At 40.5% G+C, this 19,952-nt stretch overlaps 2 protein-coding genes across 2 annotated transcripts in view; one reads left to right on the top strand and one right to left on the bottom strand.

The window, feature by feature from the left end:
- LOC139467401 (tubulin-specific chaperone D-like) overlaps window positions 1-5,528 on the bottom strand; it is an 86,307-nt gene extending 80,779 nt beyond the window's left edge. Inside the window, exons 1-2 of the mRNA XM_071248953.1 lie at window positions 5,351-5,528; window positions 2,711-2,761 (exon numbers count right to left, since the gene is read on the bottom strand). Of these exons, the coding sequence (XP_071105054.1) occupies window positions 2,711-2,761; window positions 5,351-5,528 (229 nt within the window). The remainder of the gene's footprint in view (window positions 1-2,710; window positions 2,762-5,350) is intronic.
- Window positions 5,529-5,912: 384 nt separating this feature from the next.
- On the top strand, window positions 5,913-18,751 carry LOC139468804 (phosphatidylinositol N-acetylglucosaminyltransferase subunit Q-like). The gene is made up of 9 exons (XM_071250941.1): window positions 5,913-6,738; window positions 7,791-7,919; window positions 8,337-8,457; window positions 9,549-9,675; window positions 12,338-12,491; window positions 13,284-13,476; window positions 13,995-14,109; window positions 15,450-15,514; window positions 16,596-18,751. Exons 1-9 carry the CDS (start codon window positions 6,089-6,091, stop codon window positions 16,758-16,760), a joined length of 1,719 nt encoding a protein of 572 aa, XP_071107042.1. The 5' UTR covers window positions 5,913-6,088; the 3' UTR covers window positions 16,761-18,751.
- The last annotated feature ends 1,201 nt before the right edge of the window (window positions 18,752-19,952 follow it).

Raw genomic sequence — 19,952 nt, 5'->3', positions numbered from 1 at the left:
AGGAGAAGACATCAGGGAACTTCTCCTTGAAAAGAAGAGAAAGGCAGAGGAAGAGAAACAGATGAAAGAAAGCAGAAAGCGAATGAGAGAGGAAATAAAGCTTAAACGAGAAGAAGAGAAAGCAGCCCGGAAAGCCCTAAGGGAAAAAGAACGGGAAGAGAAGCGTGTGCAAAAGAGAAAGCAAGAAGACGAGAAAAAGGCATACAAACTCTTAAAACAAATAGAAAAGAAAAGCAAAGCAACACTAGACAGTGACGAAGATCTCTCTGAATCCGAGATTCCCTACATGGATGACGACGAATACGACGACGACATCGATTTTTCCGATGATTCCCTCCGGGATTTTTGTCACCTTTGTTTGGGTCGGGATTTGGCGGCAAATGATGACTGGGTGGGGTGTCTTAATTGTACCAAATGGTTCCACAAGAATTGCCTGGGATACCAGACATTAACACATCAACAACTCGCCGACCTTCCCTTCACGTGTGACACTTGTAGCTGAGAGGGAAAAAACCCGTTTCCCTGCAATGTGAATGTTATTGTTGGCACAGTTTGCTTTTTTGAAAGAAGTGAAATCAGTGTTCATTTCACATTAAAATGTACAAAAAATGAACATATTTTTCATATTTTAACAGAAAAATGGAATATCCCTTTGACGCCCTTTTCCACGAGATTCATGCATACTCTGGACCACCAGGGTGGGGTATAGACACCAATGCTGTCAGCTATCACCATAGCACGAAACCCATCGCAATATTTTCGTCAATAACTGGGTAATATTAAACCTGAAACTATATTCATTTGATGTACTGGTTTATTTCTATGAGTATAAGTTTTTGGGAAATATATGACAACTATGAAGTACCAGGTTAATGATAGACTTTGCACCTAATTAACAACGGAAGATTATTTAGCGAATGTTGCCACTTCTCATATTATATTTTCTTTCTTCATAGGTACCATGTGTATCATGTGAAGCCGTTACCATTTATGGCACTGAAGATGAATCAGGAACCAGAAAACATATATGACGTAAACGCTCTCAAAATTAGTATTCCCGATGAAGCTGACATACATTTTCGTAGTTTAGATCTGGAAGTCCGGCCCCCACCCAATAGACAGGTTTTACGGGACATAGCTGGCCGCGTCGTCGGCAGAGTTCCCTTACAGTTGTCAGGAGTACTCACTCCTCTGATGATGGAAGATTGCGTTTTAAATGTGACACCGTTCTTTACTGGTAGAATTACTCACAGCGGGCCTGTTAGGGGTGGGGGCCCAAAACTAGACTGTTTTTATTTATTGCGTATCAAGCCACAACGTCGTACTTTATTCAAAATAATAGAAAGACTGAATGAAACAGGATTCGATGGTGACAGCGTTTGGGTTTAGTGACTGAGAAGAAACCTAATGTCAGTATAAAAACAACACATGTATCTGTGTACAGTGATGCCAAAATGAGAAGATAAGCCAATGAAGTTGTATTTATGTTGCTATTATTTTGATGTTCTCATTGACAGAGTAAAAAAAAAACACAATTGTAATTATGTTATATTCGGTTAAGACATTTTTTAAAAATTCTTAAAGTGTCCGGGTACTGCCGCAAGGGTGTCCGACTTCAACCGCAGGCGTCAGATTACTACCGAAGTAGTCGTCGAGTAAATATCATAAGAATTTGCTGAAACAAGCGCACGAACACAACCACTACCGAGTATAATCACCACAGCAGTTACCTTCCTTCACATATACGATGAAAGAAAGTCAATAGGTACTTTGGTTCAACTTGCATGCCGTTAGGAACGTTAAGTGTCCGAGTACTGCCCCACCCGCTCTATTTTAGTTGGAAACACGTCCAAATGGATTCTTCATGTCACAATGAAATTGCTGGAACTCAGCTAATATCCATTTAAAAGAAATTATTACATTTCATATCAAATGAAAAACATTTATGATTGAAAAAAAGCAATGAAAGAAATACATTTTTGCCACACGTTACCCATCTTCCCGAGGCAAGAGGGTTAACTGACTTCAAAAGTCCAGTTTCCACCCTTGCCGAACTAGGCTGGGATTTTTGGCTCAATCATAGCGCAACCACCAATCTAAACCTCTCCTCAGGACCAATCCGATTCCACCTGTCGTATCACTTGCATTTGTTTCAAACGAAATGGCGGCGCCCAGTCAAGACAATCTGATCAATAATGAAGATCTATATTGTTATAAAACAGGTTTTACATCACGAAGTGCATCAAGTCATGTGAGCACCTTGATTAAAATCATGAAATGATTTGAAAAATATCTGTTGACGAGTTGGCGGTGCACATGCTTTGCAAATCCTGCAATCGGCTGAACTCTGCACGACAGTTTACAAACTGGTTTTCGATTTCGTTGCGCAATTTGATTGGACTATGCACAGACTCGTTAGTACAGCCACAATAGCCCCATAATACCAGCCTAGTTCGGCAAGGGTGGAAACTGGACTTTAATAGTCAGTTTACTCTCTTGCCTCGGGAAGATGTACATTACCAGGTATTTATGTTTTCATAATGCAGTGAAGACAATTGTGCTTATAGGTTACCATGGTTACTTATTATTTACACTGGAACAGTATTCACATCACCATGATCATGATAAATCTTGTTGGCTTATTAACATGATCAACCAATCAGGTTAGTGTTCAACAAACTTATATGCTGAAATCATAAATTATGTTTACCAAGATGAGGATCAATCAAATGAGGTTGTTCTTGGTAGGAATCGATGATACCTGAAATAGAAAGTGCTTAAAATAGATTTGATTAACATACATGCAGACTTGCAAGAAGCAATCAGAATATTTCAAAATAGGTAAAAGAAAACATGGATTTATGCTCAGTCATTGAGCCCGGTGAGCCCTTGTCTTACATGCATACCTTAATAGCACTAAATCCACATAACATACTTGGTAAGAAGCTCAATTTGTCATATATCTATTTCATTACAAAACAGGCACTATATGGCTGCAATATCATCTATGCAATGCTATGTGACATAATATTTTAACTAGCTCTCGCTAGTAACTAAGAGAGAGAGAGTTGTCTGGTTCCTGCTAATGGCTAGCAAGCAGTTATCACCGAGGACCAATTATCGCCAATCCCCATTATAGTGCGAACATAATTGCATCTTGTTTAATTTTTTTACATGTGTTTCTCATCTCCAACCTAAACCAGCAACAGAGCAGTCAGGCAAACTTTAAAAAACAAAACAAAAGAACCCTGCTTTTAATTAATTGTGTAAGTTATTTTATGAAATTGTTAAAGGTTAGAACACTTCGTAACAGTCCTTCAAATAATTAAAGACACAGACAGAGTCGCTTTGTTTTGGAAGCATTTTTTTTTAAAATATAGCTTAAGAGAGATCAAGCTGACCTGGGTTTTTTAGTGTGCAATTGTTGAAGTATTTTTTTTAACACATCTGGGCATAAATTACCACAGTGGCAGGAAGGAAAATTAGAGATAAGAAAGGTTTTTATTATTTGACGTTGGAACGAAAATTAAAGGCAGGCCGGAGATGGGAATCACAGGACAAAATACAGACAGTCTGATCACAAGACATGTGCACATCATGATGGTAATAACTGGTACAGTTAGTTAGTCAATGGGAAAATTCAATTCCCACTTTTTTTATTCCTTCTTCTATTATAACAGAAAACTACTCAATTTTGTTTTCATGGACAGAAATAAGCATATTTGATCAAAATTTCACAAAAATCAAAGTTATTGGTACAGTCAACTTTATACATGGAATATTTCAGAAATAACATGAAAAAATGGCAATAATTGGTGGGAGGCCATGTATGCCTTATGGGGTAGAAATTAACCAAGAACATCTACTAGCCCTCAAAACATTTAAAATTCTACAAGCTCTTAGAGTACCTTTAACATTAACAAAGCTGGTCAGGGCTAGCGGGCTGGTGCTAACATCTATCCCTGCCTCATGCTGGGATGGGTAACTCAAGTAGTTGGGACAGGTGGGCCCTTAGCAGGACCCGAGTACCCACCCTGGAACCATAGCTAGTCAGATGATACATTGTTTAATGACACTAATATTAAAAATCCAAGTTTACACTTTAAGTTGCTAATATAGCAGGGCGTGGAGTCATCCCACAGATGACATCCTTACCTTGTCAGCTTGCTGACTGGGTTAACCTCTTTGGTCATGTGGACAAGGCGTCTGATCTCAGTCAGAAGGTCCGTGGTTCGAATCCCATCATGGGACTTGGAAAATTTATGGCCGCAACATTGGCGCCCAACCTGGGGCTGAGCACGTTCATATTAAATTTGAGCAAAATAAGCCTCAGTACCCTACTATGCGGCCCGGGACGTGCCTTCTGTTGATAGGGGAGTATGTAGCAGGGCGTGGAGTCATCCCACAGATGACATCCTTACCTTGTCAAGGACAAGGTGTCCGACCACTGATCAGAAGGTCCGTGGTTCGAATCCCATCACAGGACTCAGAAGTTTTATGGCCGCTACACACAGATTTGTTCTGAGTTAATATATGTTTGAGTAACTTCAGTGTGCTCATGATCAGATAGTTTTATAGGTGTATCTAAATATATTTTTGCTAGAGCTCTGGTAAAACAATTCACCCAACTCTTAAGACCTACAGCGGGTACTCGGGTAGTAAATTTGGACTCGTCCAGCCCGCGGCACCCCCTTCAAGGCTACAGCTGGCTGTCAGAACTAATTACTGGCATAAGCTGTGGCTGGTCTCACCATAAACATTTCTTGATAAAATTGTGGTGTTAAACTGAAGATTTACGTGTGACAGGGTACAACTTCATTAATTGCAAACATTTGGATATGTTCCCTGACTGAAATATTGCAAATTAGAGTTTGTTATACCTTGATAGGATGTAGGAGTCAGTACAGTACTTGCACAAGTTTAATATCCACATCGCTTATGTTGTTGGCTCTGTTTTGGTTTGAGAATTGAATCGGGCATGGGACGTCATACTTGGAAATTATATGATACATTATTTAAACACATGCAGAACCGTCGACCCACTGTCCCTTAAGTGACAATTCATTATATGGCACATAGCATTGCTGCCAAGGAAATCACTGCTGAAAGACTTCCGTCCACCCCCACCCCCTCCATCCTCCAAAAGTTATAGGTCCCATGCATTGCTGCTCAGTCCTATAATTATATAATCTTTTGAGAGGGGATACGGGCCGATGTCATACCATGTCATACCATCATTGCAACTTGTTACAGGCCACACTGTCTGAAAGCTATACATCAAGTCTAAATGTAGAAAATGACTCATGAACCGAGCAAGTCTAAAGTTTACAAAACCACGTTGACAACTCACAAGTAAATCGTTCACATGACATTTCTAAACTTCTAAGGTCATCATAAACATCCTTCAACCCATCGATAAGTGACCGAATTTCTTCGATCTCCTTGAACTCTTCATGATATGCTTTTTGCTCATCGCCTTCAGCATCTTCGACTTCCATGACACTCGGACTTTCTGTAGCAGCCGCCATATTTGTAAACTCTCGCTGCTGAAACGAGATGTGTGAGATTTGGGATTTGTTTTAAATAAACTTATTCAAAAGATCCTTTACGTCCCGTTATAATACGTAACAACAAAACAATAGGCATTTGTATGATTAAAGTTTATTTTTATTAAGTATTTTCTTAAATAGAATGTAAAAATATTCCATATGTTCGAATCAAAAACGAAATTCAGTTATGTAATTATCATACATCAACTTATGATTGCCTCTGGTATATCACGATTTGGCATTTGTTATCCTAATAAGATTTTGAATTACAGCATATATATATTGTGTTATTAAAAGTCATTGTTCGTAAAAAGAGAAAACGCCTACATTTTGATTAACCATACGGAAATAAGAACGGTAACTCTGACTCCGACAACAAGTGAAAATATTAGATGCGAAGTATATACGGTAATGATATTGATGTTAAACAAACACAAAGGTGGCAGGATCAGTTATTAATCAATGTCAATAGAAGCATCGATTATCTTAAGGGATTTGTTTATACGAAAGCAAAATAGATAGCCACGATAGAATATCTGATGAAGATATCACTGTCAAACATGCCCGAAAAACAATTATGGAAAGTGTTCCTACCATCCGGCATGTTGACTTGTCCCAGTGGCTATATATACGGATCTGTACTTGAAAGAACTCAGACAGTATGCATTCAGAAAATCAGTGAGAGTGAAAATGACAGCCAAAACAGTTCAGTGGTTGGAATTTGGAGGTCTTGTAAAGAAAAGAAGACTTCAGAAAGTTTAGAGGAGATAAAAACCATTTCTCACGGCGATATCTTTATTAAATTGTGTATATCTGAATTTGGTTCCATTTCTTGCAGCTTGCAAAACCTTGCAAAAAAGCATCTGGAATCAAAATGTCACTGCATTTTATATGATCCTTGTGATTTGCTCTCCTCATACATTCTTACAAATAGATCTTTCATCAGTCAAACAACAACTTTCAATACGAGCAATGAGGTGGTGTCATCCTGTGAAAACATATCGTCACTTGTGTCATCACTATTAACATTTTCCAACATACCAGGAGAGAACTATGAAGCAAAGGGAAGAAAAGAGGTGAAAGAAATCTCAAGGATTTCCACACGAGGAATCTTTTATCCATTCTGCCAACTTATGATATGCCCATTCATCTCAATTTTCCTTCTGTTTGGAAAAATATTTGACAACAGGTAAGACTTCTTTCAGTGGCATTTGGAAGTTGGTGTGATGAAGTAAGACAAGTTCTATAAGTGCTTGAAAAAGGCGTTAGGATCTACACCGAAACATCACACTAATTGTAATAAAGAAGTTGATCATCCATAGAACTTGTCTTACTTTAACAGGTAAGACACAAAGATAAAAATGTCTGAGGTAGTATGTGATGACAATGGGGTAATTGGCATTAGTTGTAAGAAATTAAAAAATTATGTAAGGATTTTGCCAGCATATTTATTTTCTTAGTCATACTGTTTTCAAGACATTTTCTTTTTCATGGCTTTTTTGTTTATTAAAAAATTATTTTTTTTTGTTAACCCCACCATCCCCTATCAAAAACTTCTGTATGTCAGCAATTTCCCTCACAAAATCAATTATCAGCTGTTCATTGTCGCTTTGACATTTGAGTGTTGCATTTACTGCCTACAACAACAAAAAATAATAATTATCTCCCTTTAAAACCTAGTTTCGATACCTGCTGCGCAAATGCACTTCCTGTTTATTATGTAAGAGACAGTTGCCAAGTATGTTGTCTATTTATCATGTTAATGATACGAGCGACACATATTTCATTGTTATGACTTAGATCGTGCGAGAGATGAAAACACATTTCGAATTTATCTTGATTATTTTATTGAAAACAATTCAAGATGAATTGATACAATTGAAATATATGTACTCACCTGGCAGGATGAACTTTTCTTCAATTCTTTCTCAACATTGCACATGCTGCTACTTGCCACTACAAGTGGATGGATGGATTTTTCGAGCCCTAAAGTATTCTGCAATTTTCACTATGTTGGCTTGAAATACTAATGATTACACCTTTGCATTGCTTATCATATCGTGTACTTGTCATACTGCATCTATTAAGGAAATGCTGTATGTTTTTCATTACTCAGTTATGTATATTAAAGTAAGAAGCTATTGTTACTCAAGTTATTGCCGGTAGGGACTTTGTCAGAATCATAATAACATTTAAACACTTTATCTTTCTCAACACGCTCAAAGATGTTTTGCTTTTCAGATGCACAAAGAGCAGCTTGGCAAAGACCTGTCTAGATGGACCCACACTGACTCGCCACATTCGATACAAATGTAGTTTCTTGAGAAGAAGTTGTACTCAAAAAAATGATTCTCCACTAAATAGGCTAAAGTAAGTACTGTAGCATCACACCGACCAGTAGTGTGTCACATGAGGATTCAGGGCAGAAGAGACCCCAATACGACATATGCTACTCAGCTTTTGATAGGGATATTCTGAGTGTACAGGCAGGGACTGAATGTGTCTGATTGTTGGGAGATGTTGTCCTACAAATAGCACTCAATATTGCCATGGAGCTGACTCATTATTAAGTGAATTTGTGATACATTGCTGTAATTTGTGTAAATTACCATTTTTCACAGAAAGAAATGTAAACATTAATCCCCCACCCCCAAATGGACCTACCTACACTATTTCTAGATGGGCAGAAATAGAAAATATTTTTTGCCTTAAATGGCGATTTGGTATGAAGTGTTCTGTGGATGCAGTTCTTCTTTAACCTGATAAAAACTGATTTATTTCTTCAAGGTTTTTGGATTCCTGTGGCCGGCAGCTGATTGATACAGCACTAGGTATATGTGTGATGGTTGTCATGGTGAATGCCACACTCGCAGATACTGCTGCCACCAGCATCATGGACTGGGCCGATGTGAGAAGTTATTGATTTTCTATTTCATTTTGCATTCTTTTAGTTGTTAATTTTGTGGCTTAACCACATCAACAGATATTGCGAACACCAAAGGTTTTGAATCATTTTTAATGATTCTATTAAGAAAACCATTGTCATTACTATTAAGCCTTAAAATTTGCAGTTCAGCCTTGAAAAGGTCTTAAGTTTGAATATGCTTTGAAAATGTTTTATATGTTTGATCAAACCTGAATTTTAAAACTACAGTGAACCCTCGATATACCGCTGTCATCGGGGTCCAAGAAACTGACCCCGCGGTGTAGGAAAGAGCGGTGTACAGATATTCCTTGCTGAGGTTCACATTACGTAATGATGGTGGTGAATGGAACAGTGGCGCAATTATTTCACAGTGGCATGGGACATGAACGTAATGAACAATGAACGTAATTGTTTTACAAATACACACACGTGTAAATCGACTTGGAATTAAATTTCATCAGTTTATTTGTAACTTTATTTGCTTTTTTTAACGCGCGTTAACGCGCTTTAACACGCTTTTAGGGGAAAATTCTTCATGTATTTTTGGGAGCCATGGTTTACCCCGCGGTGCATCCGGAGTAGCGGTACATCGAGGAGCGTTAAGTCGAGGGTTCACTGTATGTATGGTTAACTCTATTTTTAAATAAATGATTTCAACTGGAAATTTTACTTTAAATTGTATATTTATATACCGGGAAACTTATCCTATCTTACACTATCCATTTCTCCTTCTCCTTTCGATCTTGGCGTGGAAATGCCTTAGATGAAGTGTCCAGCTTCATAAAAATATTACACCCAAACACATCCCAGCATCACCATGGTCACCATCCAAACAAATGTGTCACACATTGTAATCCTGGGAACTTTGTTCTAGAGCGCTTCCACACCAAGATCGGAAAAAAGGAGCAAATGTCATTGTATAAGACAGGATAAGTTTATTTTTTTTATGTCCCTTGTAATTCATGGTCATATTGCAAACGAATATTGAAACACTGGTGAGTGGCCTTGACTATTTTTATAGTTCACTTGGATGTACAAATGGAGCCATTTTGACATTGACATATGTTATACAGAATGTGGCCAGTTCTCTGACTCGGCTGATCAACTGGATGATGGGGGCACCTGCCGGTCTGAAGCTCAACACTCAGCTCACACACTTCCTGGGACACTTCTTCCTCTACCACATCTACCTGTGGACAGGTGAGCCTAGCTGTCTCTACCAGGGGTGTCTGTAGATGGCCCCTACCCTACTGACACAGTACTTTTCAGGGCATGTCTCCACCGTACCCTACACTGACTGGGAGTGTATCATACACAGTAGTTTTCAGGGCATGTCTCCACCGTACCCGACACTGACTGGGAGTGTATCATACACAGTAGTTTTCAGGGCATGTCTCCACCATGCCCTACACTGACTGGGAGTGTATCATACACAGTAGTTTTCAGGGCATGTCTCCACCGTACCCTACACTGACTGGGAGTGTATCATACACAGTAGTTTTCAGGGCATGTCTCCACCATGCCCTACACAGACTGGGAGTGTATCATACACAGTAGTTTTCAGGGCATGTCTCCACCGTGTCCTACACTGACTGGGAGTGTATCATACACAGTAGTTTTCAGGGCATGTCTCCACCGTACCCTACACTGACTGGGAGTGTATCATACACAGTAGTTTTCAGGGCATGTCTCCACCATGCCCTACACAGACTGGGAGTGTATCATACACAGTAGTTTTCAGGGCATGTCTCCACCATGCCCTACACAGACTGGGAGTGTATCATACACAGTAGTTTTCAGGGCATGTCTCCACCGTGTCCTACACAGACTGGGAGTGTATCATACACAGTAGTTTTCAGGGCAAGCCTCCACCATGTCCTACACTGACTGGGAGTGTATCATACACAGTAGTTTTCAGGGCATGTCTCCACCGTGCCCTACACTGACTGGGAGTGTATCATACACAGTAGTTTTCAGGGCATGTCTCCACCGTACCCTACACTGACTGGGAGTGTATCATACACAGTAGTTTTCAGGGCATGTCTCCACCATGCCCTACACAGACTGGGAGTGTATCATACACAGTAGTTTTCAGGGCATGTCTCCACCGTGTCCTACACTGACTGGGAGTGTATCATACACAGTAGTTTTCAGGGCATGTCTCCACCGTACCCTACACTGACTGGGAGTGTATCATACACAGTAGTTTTCAGGGCATGTCTCCACCATGCCCTACACAGACTGGGAGTGTATCATACACAGTAGTTTTCAGGGCATGTCTCCACCGTGTCCTACACAGACTGGGAGTGTATCATACACAGTAGTTTTCAGGGCAAGCCTCCACCATGTCCTACACTGACTGGGAGTGTATCATACACAGTAGTTTTCAGGGCATGTCTCCACCGTGCCCTACACAGACTGGGAGTGTATCATACACAGTAGTTTTCAGGGCATGTCTCCACCGTACCCTACACAGACTGGGAGTGTATCATACACAGTAGTTTTCAGGGCATGTCTCCACCGTACCCTACACTGACTGGGAGTGTATCATACACAGTAGTTTTCAGGGCATGTCTCCACCGTACCCTACACTGACTGGGAGTGTATCATACACAGTAGTTTTCAGGGCATGTCTCCACCGTACCCTACACTGACTGGGAGTGTATCATACACAGTAGTTTTCAGGGTATGTCTCCACCGTGCCCTACACTGACTGGGAGTGTATCATACACAGTAGTTTTCAGGGCATGTCTCCACCGTACCCGACACTGACTGGGAGTGTATCATACACAGTAGTTTTCAGGGTATGTCTCCACCGTGCCCTACACAGACTGGGAGTGTATCATACACAGTAGTTTTCAGGGCATGTCTCCACTATGTCCTACACTGACTGGGAGTGTATCATACACAGTAGTTTTCAGGGCATGTCTCCACCGTGCCCTACACAGACTGGGAGTGTATCATACACAGTAGTTTTCAGGGCATGTCTCCACCGTGCCCTACACAGACTGGGAGTGTATCATACACAGTAGTTTTCAGGGCATGTCTCCACCGTGCCCTACACAGACTGGGAGTGTATCATACACAGTAGTTTTCAGGGCATGTCTCCACCATGCCCTACACTGACTGGGAGTGTATCATACACAGTAGTTTTCAGGGCATGTCTCCACCGTGCCCTACACAGACTGGGAGTGTATCATATACAGTAGTTTTCAGGGCATGTCTCCACCGTACCCGACACTGACTGGGAGTGTATCATACACAGTAGTTTTCAGGGCATGTCTCCACCGTGTCCTACACTGACTGGGAGTGTATCATACACAGTAGTTTTCAGGGCATGTCTCCACCGTGCCCTACACTGACTGGGAGTGTATCATACACAGTAGTTTTCAGGGCATGTCTCCACCGTGTCCTACACTGACTGGGAGTGTATCATACACAGTAGTTTTCAGGGCAAGCCTCCACCATGTCCTACATTGACTGGGAGTGTATCATACACAGTAGTTTTCAGGGCATGTCTCCACCGTGCCCTACACTGACTGGGAGTGTATCATACACAGTAGTTTTCAGGGCATGTCTCCACCGTGTCCTACACAGACTGGGAGTGTATCATATACAGTAGTTTTCAGGGCATGTCTCCACCATGTCCTACACTGACTGGGAGTGTATCATACACAGTAGTTTTCAGGGCATGTCTCCACCGTGTCCTACACTGACTGGGAGTGTATCATACACAGTAGTTTTCAGGGCATGTCTCCACCGTGTCCTACACTGACTGGGAGTGTATCATACACAGTAGTTTTCAGGGCATGTCTCCACCGTGTCCTACACAGACCAGTATATACCTGACTGTATGTTTCAGGCTACCTGTCCCTACTACGACCCGTCCTGGGGGTGCTGCTTCGGGGTAGCAGTGTGTTGGGGGTGATTGGGGCGTCGGCCCAGCTGTGTCTAGTCCAGGACGTCATCTCCATGATGACAGTACACATCTACTGCTTCTATGTGTACGCAGCAAGGTAAGGCAGGTTTTTTCACGTTTAATGCTTTACAAATCTGTTTTTCTTTCCACTGAGTGTTTTATTGATTTCCTTAATAACGCTACAATGCTACCTTAGGGGTCCATATAATTGATGAGCGTTATAGTCGTAGGGGGTAGATGACAAACACACCAATACACACTTCGCCTACCTAACACGATATATGCCGCACGTTGCATATCAGAGTGTGAATTTCTTTTCTTTAATACAACTTCAAATATGTTGATGCAATGGATGGAAGAAATTGTATCTGAAATTATTATTGTGTCAGAAATAATATGTTCTAATATCATATTATTTTAGTTGCAGCTTTTACAACATATATTTAATATTATGAGAACCATAAACGTAGCACTTTGGTACAGCTGATCGCTATTGGCGGATATATTTTAAGTGTGTTTATCTGATCATCGTTGCTGTGATTTTTGGGAGCCATGCATTTCCACACGCTATAACTGCATTAGCACTATATTGAAGGGCTCAATAGAGAGGGAACACCGTATTTGAGACATTATTTACATGTTCTCATCATGCTTATAATGTAATGGAGACTGCTCCAGTCTAGATATTACAGTGTCTCAAGAGAGTGAGTGTGTGTGGTTTTTACTCTCGGCAGTATTCCATCATGACAGGGGACAACAGAAATGGGCTGCACACAATTTACCCATGTGAGGAATAGAACATAGGACTTGAGCAGGATACAAGAGAACTGATAGCCTTGGAATACTAAAGTTAGTGTAGAAGTTCTAATTGTCTTTCCCCCTCATTCAGGTTATACAGTCTGCAAGTATATGCCCTGGCATCACTGTGGCGACTGTTTCGAGGCAAGAAATGGAATGTGCTGCGTCATCGAGTGGACTCGGCCGTGTACGACATCGATCAGCTGTTTGTGGGGACCCTCTTCTTTACCATCCTTCTCTTCCTCCTGCCCACTACCCTGCTGTACTATGTCTTCTTCCTTGCGGTGAGAAGAAGTCCACATTGTTGTCATGTGGGGTCATGTGTACTTGTCATGCCTGTTATGGCCACTCTGCTGACAATGCCATTTCGGCCTTCAGTGGCACTACTCAGCCATTTAGTCATGTAGCCATGTTTGTTTGTTGTTTACTGCTGCATTCAGCAATATTCCAGCTATATGACGGGGGTCAGTAAATAATCAAGTCTGGGCCAGATAATCCAGTGATTATCATCATGAGAATCGATCCGTGCAGTTGGAATACGATGACAAGTCAGCGAGCCTGACCACCCGATCCCGTTAGTCAGTGCAAAAACGCGGCTCAAGGGGTGCATTCGGGTGAGCTGTTTTTTTCTGTTCTCTGGAAACACAGTTCAGGAAGTTTCCACTGCCTTCCGGAAAAGAGAGAGATGAGCAATAAGTATGTGTCAGTGGATAAGTATAAGTGATATTTTGACATATTTCTGCAGATATATTTTTGAAGTCTTATACATGTATTTGTTACATTATTTACACTGTGTTGGCAGCTGCGTGCAGTGGTGCTGGTGACGGAGGGGCTGCTGACGTTGTGTGTGTGGGTCATCAACCACCTCCCTGTCTACTCCATCACCATGTGGCTGCTGGGGTCCAACACAGTGGCAGGTCAGTCCCTTCTCCCCCTTCAGGCTCTCACTGTTGTAGCTCTCGCTGGTGTAGTCCACTCACGACTTCACAAGAATAATGAAGGCCTCAATGCACCAGGTCCTAGTCCACTCCTGACTTCACTAGAATACTGAAGAACTCAATGCACCAGGTCCTGACAAAGTCATTCTTTATTTATCATCATTTGATTTTCCTGATAACTTGGTTGGTTGGTTTGATGTTTAACGCCGCACTCAGCAATATGCCAGCTATATGACGGCGGTCTGTAAATAATCGAGTCTGGACCAGACAATCCAGTGATTGATATCATGAGCATTGATCCACGCAATTGGGATCGATGACATGCATCAACCAAGTCAGCGAGCCTGACCACCCGATTCCGTTAGTCGACTTTTACGGCAAGCATGGGTTGCTGAAGACCTATTCTACCCCGGATCTTCATGGGTCTCCTGATAACTAATATTGTTTTGTTGAATATATGGATAACTAGTAAGGCTGGGACGAGTCCAAATTTACTACCCGACCCTACCCAGGTACCCACTGTAGGTCTCAAGAGTGTACAAAATGTCTAATTGGGAATTGTTTTACTGAAGCCCTGGCAAAAACTATTTAGATACATGTGTAATGATCGGATCATGCGTACAGTGATGTTGACTGAAGCTTTATGTTTACTCAGACATATACAAGTCAAAAGGAATGTGTGCATCATCAGAAAGAAATGTGAACATTAGCGACTTGTGGTGTAACCACTGAGCTGTAGTGAGTTTTTGTCATTGGAAAATATATCATGTGACTAACCACGGTTCCGGGTAGTCCTGTGGGTACCCGGGTCCTACTCAGGACCGACCCGAATACCTGAGTTACCTGTCCCAGCCCTAATAACTAGATACATTTTCAACCACTATTCCACCAGATCTGGGTACACACATGAGGGTCCAAAGGGAAGGGGTGAAGAAGCTGCAGAAACACCTCTGTTTTCAGCATTTTGTGTGTCATCCTATAGGTGTCAGTCCCTCTATGTCTTTTTTTGTTCACCCTGTGTCTTGGGTAGTGTACACTGTACACCCCTTTTTCAAACTACTGTATCTAGATTTGAATGAACCAAAACAGGCGGTCTAACCCCTGAAATCTACCCCTTCTAGACTAGACTATTTGATTGTTTACCAGACCAAAAACTGTTGTAGGAACAATGTGGTTCTGATTGTTACAACCTGGCTGCAGGTAATCTCAGCAAAATACACATGACTGTCCCTGATTGCTATGTACAGTATCTGTTGTTTAATGATTATTTGTTTAATTGTTCACTTCTTGAGCCACTCCCTCTCGCTGTCTGTTGCTAGGTGATGTACGGTTCTCCGTGGTGCCAGATTCCTTCACTGAGACCTCCCTTGTGCTAACAATGCAGGTATATATATCATCGTAATGTCAATAGTGGCTATCACAGTGTTCCTATGTTTCTACACTGAGACCTCCCTTGTGCTAACAATGCAGGTAAACCATATCACCGGGGTGTCAGTAGTGGCTATCACGGTGTACCTATGTTTCTACACTGAGACCTCCCTTGTGCTAACAATGCAGGTATATATATCTTCGTAATGTCAGTAGTGGCTATCACGGTGTACCTATGTTTCTACACTGAGACCTCCCTTGTGCTAACAATGCAGGTATATATATCATCGTAATGTCAGTAGTGGCTATCACGGTGTACCTATGTTCCTTCACTGAGACCTCCCTTGTGCTAACAATGCAGGTATATATTTCATCGTAATGTCAGTAGTGGCTATCACGGTGTACCTATGTTCCTACACTGAGACCTCCCTTGTGCTAACAATGCAGGTCTATATTTCATTGTAATGTCAATAGTGGCTATCAGTGATCTGATTGTTTAGCTGCATGTTGATTCATGTCTGAAACTGAATCTTCTGCTTATGAAAAACACTGAACAAGCACTAAACAAGAAAAAATACACTTGTTCAGAAACTGCAAGAAAACAATTTCTATTTTCCCTCCATCATAACTGAAATCACCCCGTAACCCGTAACTGACATAATCCTAGTTACAGCACACATTCCTGTATCATAATGAGAAAGAACAAAGGATATCTGTATTCAGCAAACGTTCGAAATGAACCATTAGTTCATTGAAACGGAAACTTTAACAAAGGGAGGTAACTTTGGCATTTCACATGCAACCAGCTAGTAACAATATGGTGAAGATGATTTGCCTTTCAAGCTATTTGCTCAGATATGACAATTGCCTTCAAATACAGTTTTGATTTCTGTACATACCTTTGTTTAATGTAGATCAGAAATTATTTAGACTTTGAAGAAATGAAATGGAAGATATATAACTCGTTGTAAACGTTCAATCAAATATCCCTAGACATACAAGGTTGATCACATGAAACTCTGGATGCAGGATGAGTATCTGATACTTGGATATCACTCTACACCTGAGAACAAAGAATTATCCCTGCTTTGTTGCAGCCCTCCCATCTGCCTCTCTGTGAACTCCTGAAGTCGGTCAAGGTGACGCCGACACACACGCAACCCTCGGACTCCTTGGCAACGCTACTGCACAAAGTGATCAAAGGTCAGCTGATATACCCCTGGATAGATGAAAAGAGCAGCAGTGACAAGAAGAATGTCTAGTCTACCACAGTATGAGGCTGGGGTATGGTATCGACATTATGGAGGCAGTGCCTTTTAAATTCAAAGTGCATGATCAGATTTATGATTCTTTCCATGGACTAGGGAAATTTTTCCTATTCTTGTTGAAAATTATTTGTTTTTGGAAAATGTTAATGACTACAAATCTTATTCACACCTTCCATATATATTCATGTCCTCCATGAAGTCAATGTAACGTATGTAATTCTGCCCGAAGCTCACTACAGTGAGACCTAGTTCCCTACTCAAGATTTAGAGAATAGCCTATGAGCAACTCAGAGTTACAAATTTGATGTTCCAAGGCAGTTTATTTTATTATATAAGTTTTAATATTTATTAACGAGGGACAGATAATCCGTAATTCAGAGTTGTTGAGTTGCCAGTTACAAGTAGTTTTTCTAGATATTACCCATAGTTATTTTTCTGACAAAATGTTCAAGTAAAGAACTGAGTTTCCTGATCTCAAATTGAGACATTATTTCAGTTACTGTATTGTTGGAATGATATCACATAATTCATCGTCATGAACAACGGATGATATCATCTTAGATTATTGATGATAATGCATTTATTACTTGTCCGTGAAGAGATCACCTGTTTATTAAACATACAGCTGTATTACACATTGTGTAATACCAAAACGCGTGCTTATGTACTGTCGGAACAAGTTTCATGAACAAATATTGAAAGCTCTCAACATCCCTTGGCTAATTCAACGACATTGTGTGTGGAGATCACTTAGAGGAGCTTATGCACATTCGATGACCCCAGCAACCTTGTTAGGCTGACTGTTTCGCCCATGGATCTTGCAACAAAATTCAACAAATTATGTCATCGGGTATTGTGACGTGATTGTAACTTTGTGGTTCAGAGCCCCGTTCCACAAGCAGATCGTACTGTAACGCAACGTCAGTCGTAAGTCTATATTAACGTATGTGAGTTGCGATGAAACCTTAGCACTACGATAACTTTGTGGAACGGACGCCTGAATTATAAAGGTGGACCGTTGTATGGTATTAAATTAATAGGTTTTAACGTTTGACGTGTTTGAAGTATTATTCTGTTAAACTCAATTGGATATTATGCCGTGGATCGTGTAGGTGTCAGCCTATTCACACTCGACAGTGTAATTCTAAAAACGTTATAAATGCAAGTAATAAATAAAATACTAAACTCACTACCGTGTAAAACCAATGAAACTTATGAATAGATGTGATATTTGACTAGCTTTCACTGGTCAGATATGACAACTATTCACTCGTCTCATAACATTGGTATTACACGGGAGCTCGTTTAGTATTCTATACTTATGTGACATCCCGTTGACATGGGCCTCTTTGAAAACAATGGTACTATTGTTATAATGCTCAGGAAGTGTTGCTGAAAATAATTCTATATCTTATAGGATTTCTTCTTTCATGCATATAATTTTGCTCAGGGCAGGCTTGAAATTGTCGGGTTTCAGAATTAGCTTTACAATATTTAAAAAACTACAAAAGTGAAAAAATATAAAATCTTGGAAATCTGCATAGAAGTTAGATAAATGGAACATCAGGTCACTGGGCTTAAACAGCACAAGGTTTAAACATGACAGGTGTTTATTACCGGTATCAGGAGCAATAATCAAGTGGAATATTGTGTAGACAGAAAATCACACAAAGACATCGATGTAAATCAAGGTGAAGATGAAGTTTTTTTATGGTGCAGTACAGTATTATAGTTTGACCATCTCAGGAAGCTTAGAGAAGTGCCTTTCTTACCGCAGACAGTGAGGTGATACCCGGCATCACTAAAACATTCACTTTCCTGTCAACACACCATTGTGGCTTATGCAAGTTATAGATGTACTATGTCAATGTATGTCATGGCAGTTATAGCTCAACCTTCCAACCTGACCTAGGTCGCCTTCTACCAGACTGGTCAGCATATGTCTGGATGGCTTGTCAGATTGTGTGACTGTGATGTGTCTGTTGTTTGCCCTTGACGTGTGTATCGTGTGTCTTGAGTATCTGCTTTGTGTCTGCCATTTGTCTTCTTGAGTCTGTATTTTCTGTGATGTGTCTGTCGCTCATCTTTTTCATATTGCCGTTTACATGTGAGTGTGTGTGTGTGTGTGATGGATGTCTGGCGCATGTTTCAATGGTTTGTCTGCCATTCATCTTTAGTATGTACCTGTGATGTGTTTTCTGCATGTGAAGGATGTCTGACTATCATACCGTATTCAACGTAATAAGCGCCCCGCTCTAATAAGCCCCCACGGTGATATTTGCTAATAATAATTCCTAGTGAACGATCCCAATTAGCACCCCTTCGGGTTGATCAATGTACACAAGACTTACTTATTCGTGTATAATACACACTCGTGTGTTATATGCACCCTTAATTATGGGCAATTAAATTCTGGAAAATATATCTATCGTGTATGATACGCACATACTTTTCTTTTGTATCATTTGAGGCTGTCAGCATAAACTAAGAAATTTAAGAGCATCAACTCTTTTTTTTCTCACCAAAATTATATTCAAATAAGAGCCCCCTATTTTTAATTTTGAGAGCGCCCCGGGCGCTTATTATGTCAAATACAGTATGTGCCCATGGTACGCAGTGGAGATTAGCATGTGCCAGGTGTGTTTGTGAACTGTGATTAAACTATTGATGCTAACAAAAGTCAATGTTTTAAAGCCGGTGGCAATGCAAACAAGAACAAATGATGTATACTGACAAATATTCAAGGGAAGAATTACTTGTGATGTAATATTACTAGAATTTCTTTCGATCTGATCAAAACAGTTTGTTGATGTTTCATATGGAGATGCTATCAATGTGTTTTACAGAGACATGCAATGTAATTGTTATGCATTCCTGAGTGGTGGTAAATATATCTGTATGTCTCAGTATGAAGAAAAGCTTTGACCTAACGGTGAAGAAGCATCAAGTCATTTTGTTGTGATCTTTACATTTATATTAGCTGACCAGGAGAAACGATCTCAGTGAGCTTATGTCATGACACACTGTCATCATCTGTCCATCCGTGGTCGGTCTGTTAACTTTTAATTTCTTCTCGTTCGAAATCCTGTTTCATCCAGATTTTTTTTCTAGGTTTCTCAGCATCATGCTCTTGGGTTTCACCAAAGTGGTAAACGTCTGAGACCTGAATCACTGTTGGCTTTCCTC

The sequence above is a fragment of the Haliotis cracherodii genome, unplaced genomic scaffold, assembly GCF_022045235.1.
Source record: "Haliotis cracherodii isolate W230 unplaced genomic scaffold, xgHalCrac1.p SCAF_2, whole genome shotgun sequence".
Classification (NCBI taxonomy): Eukaryota; Metazoa; Mollusca; class Gastropoda; order Lepetellida; family Haliotidae; genus Haliotis; species Haliotis cracherodii.
The sequence above is the reverse complement of the archived record's forward strand: the minus strand, read 5'-3'. Positions and strand labels throughout refer to the sequence as shown.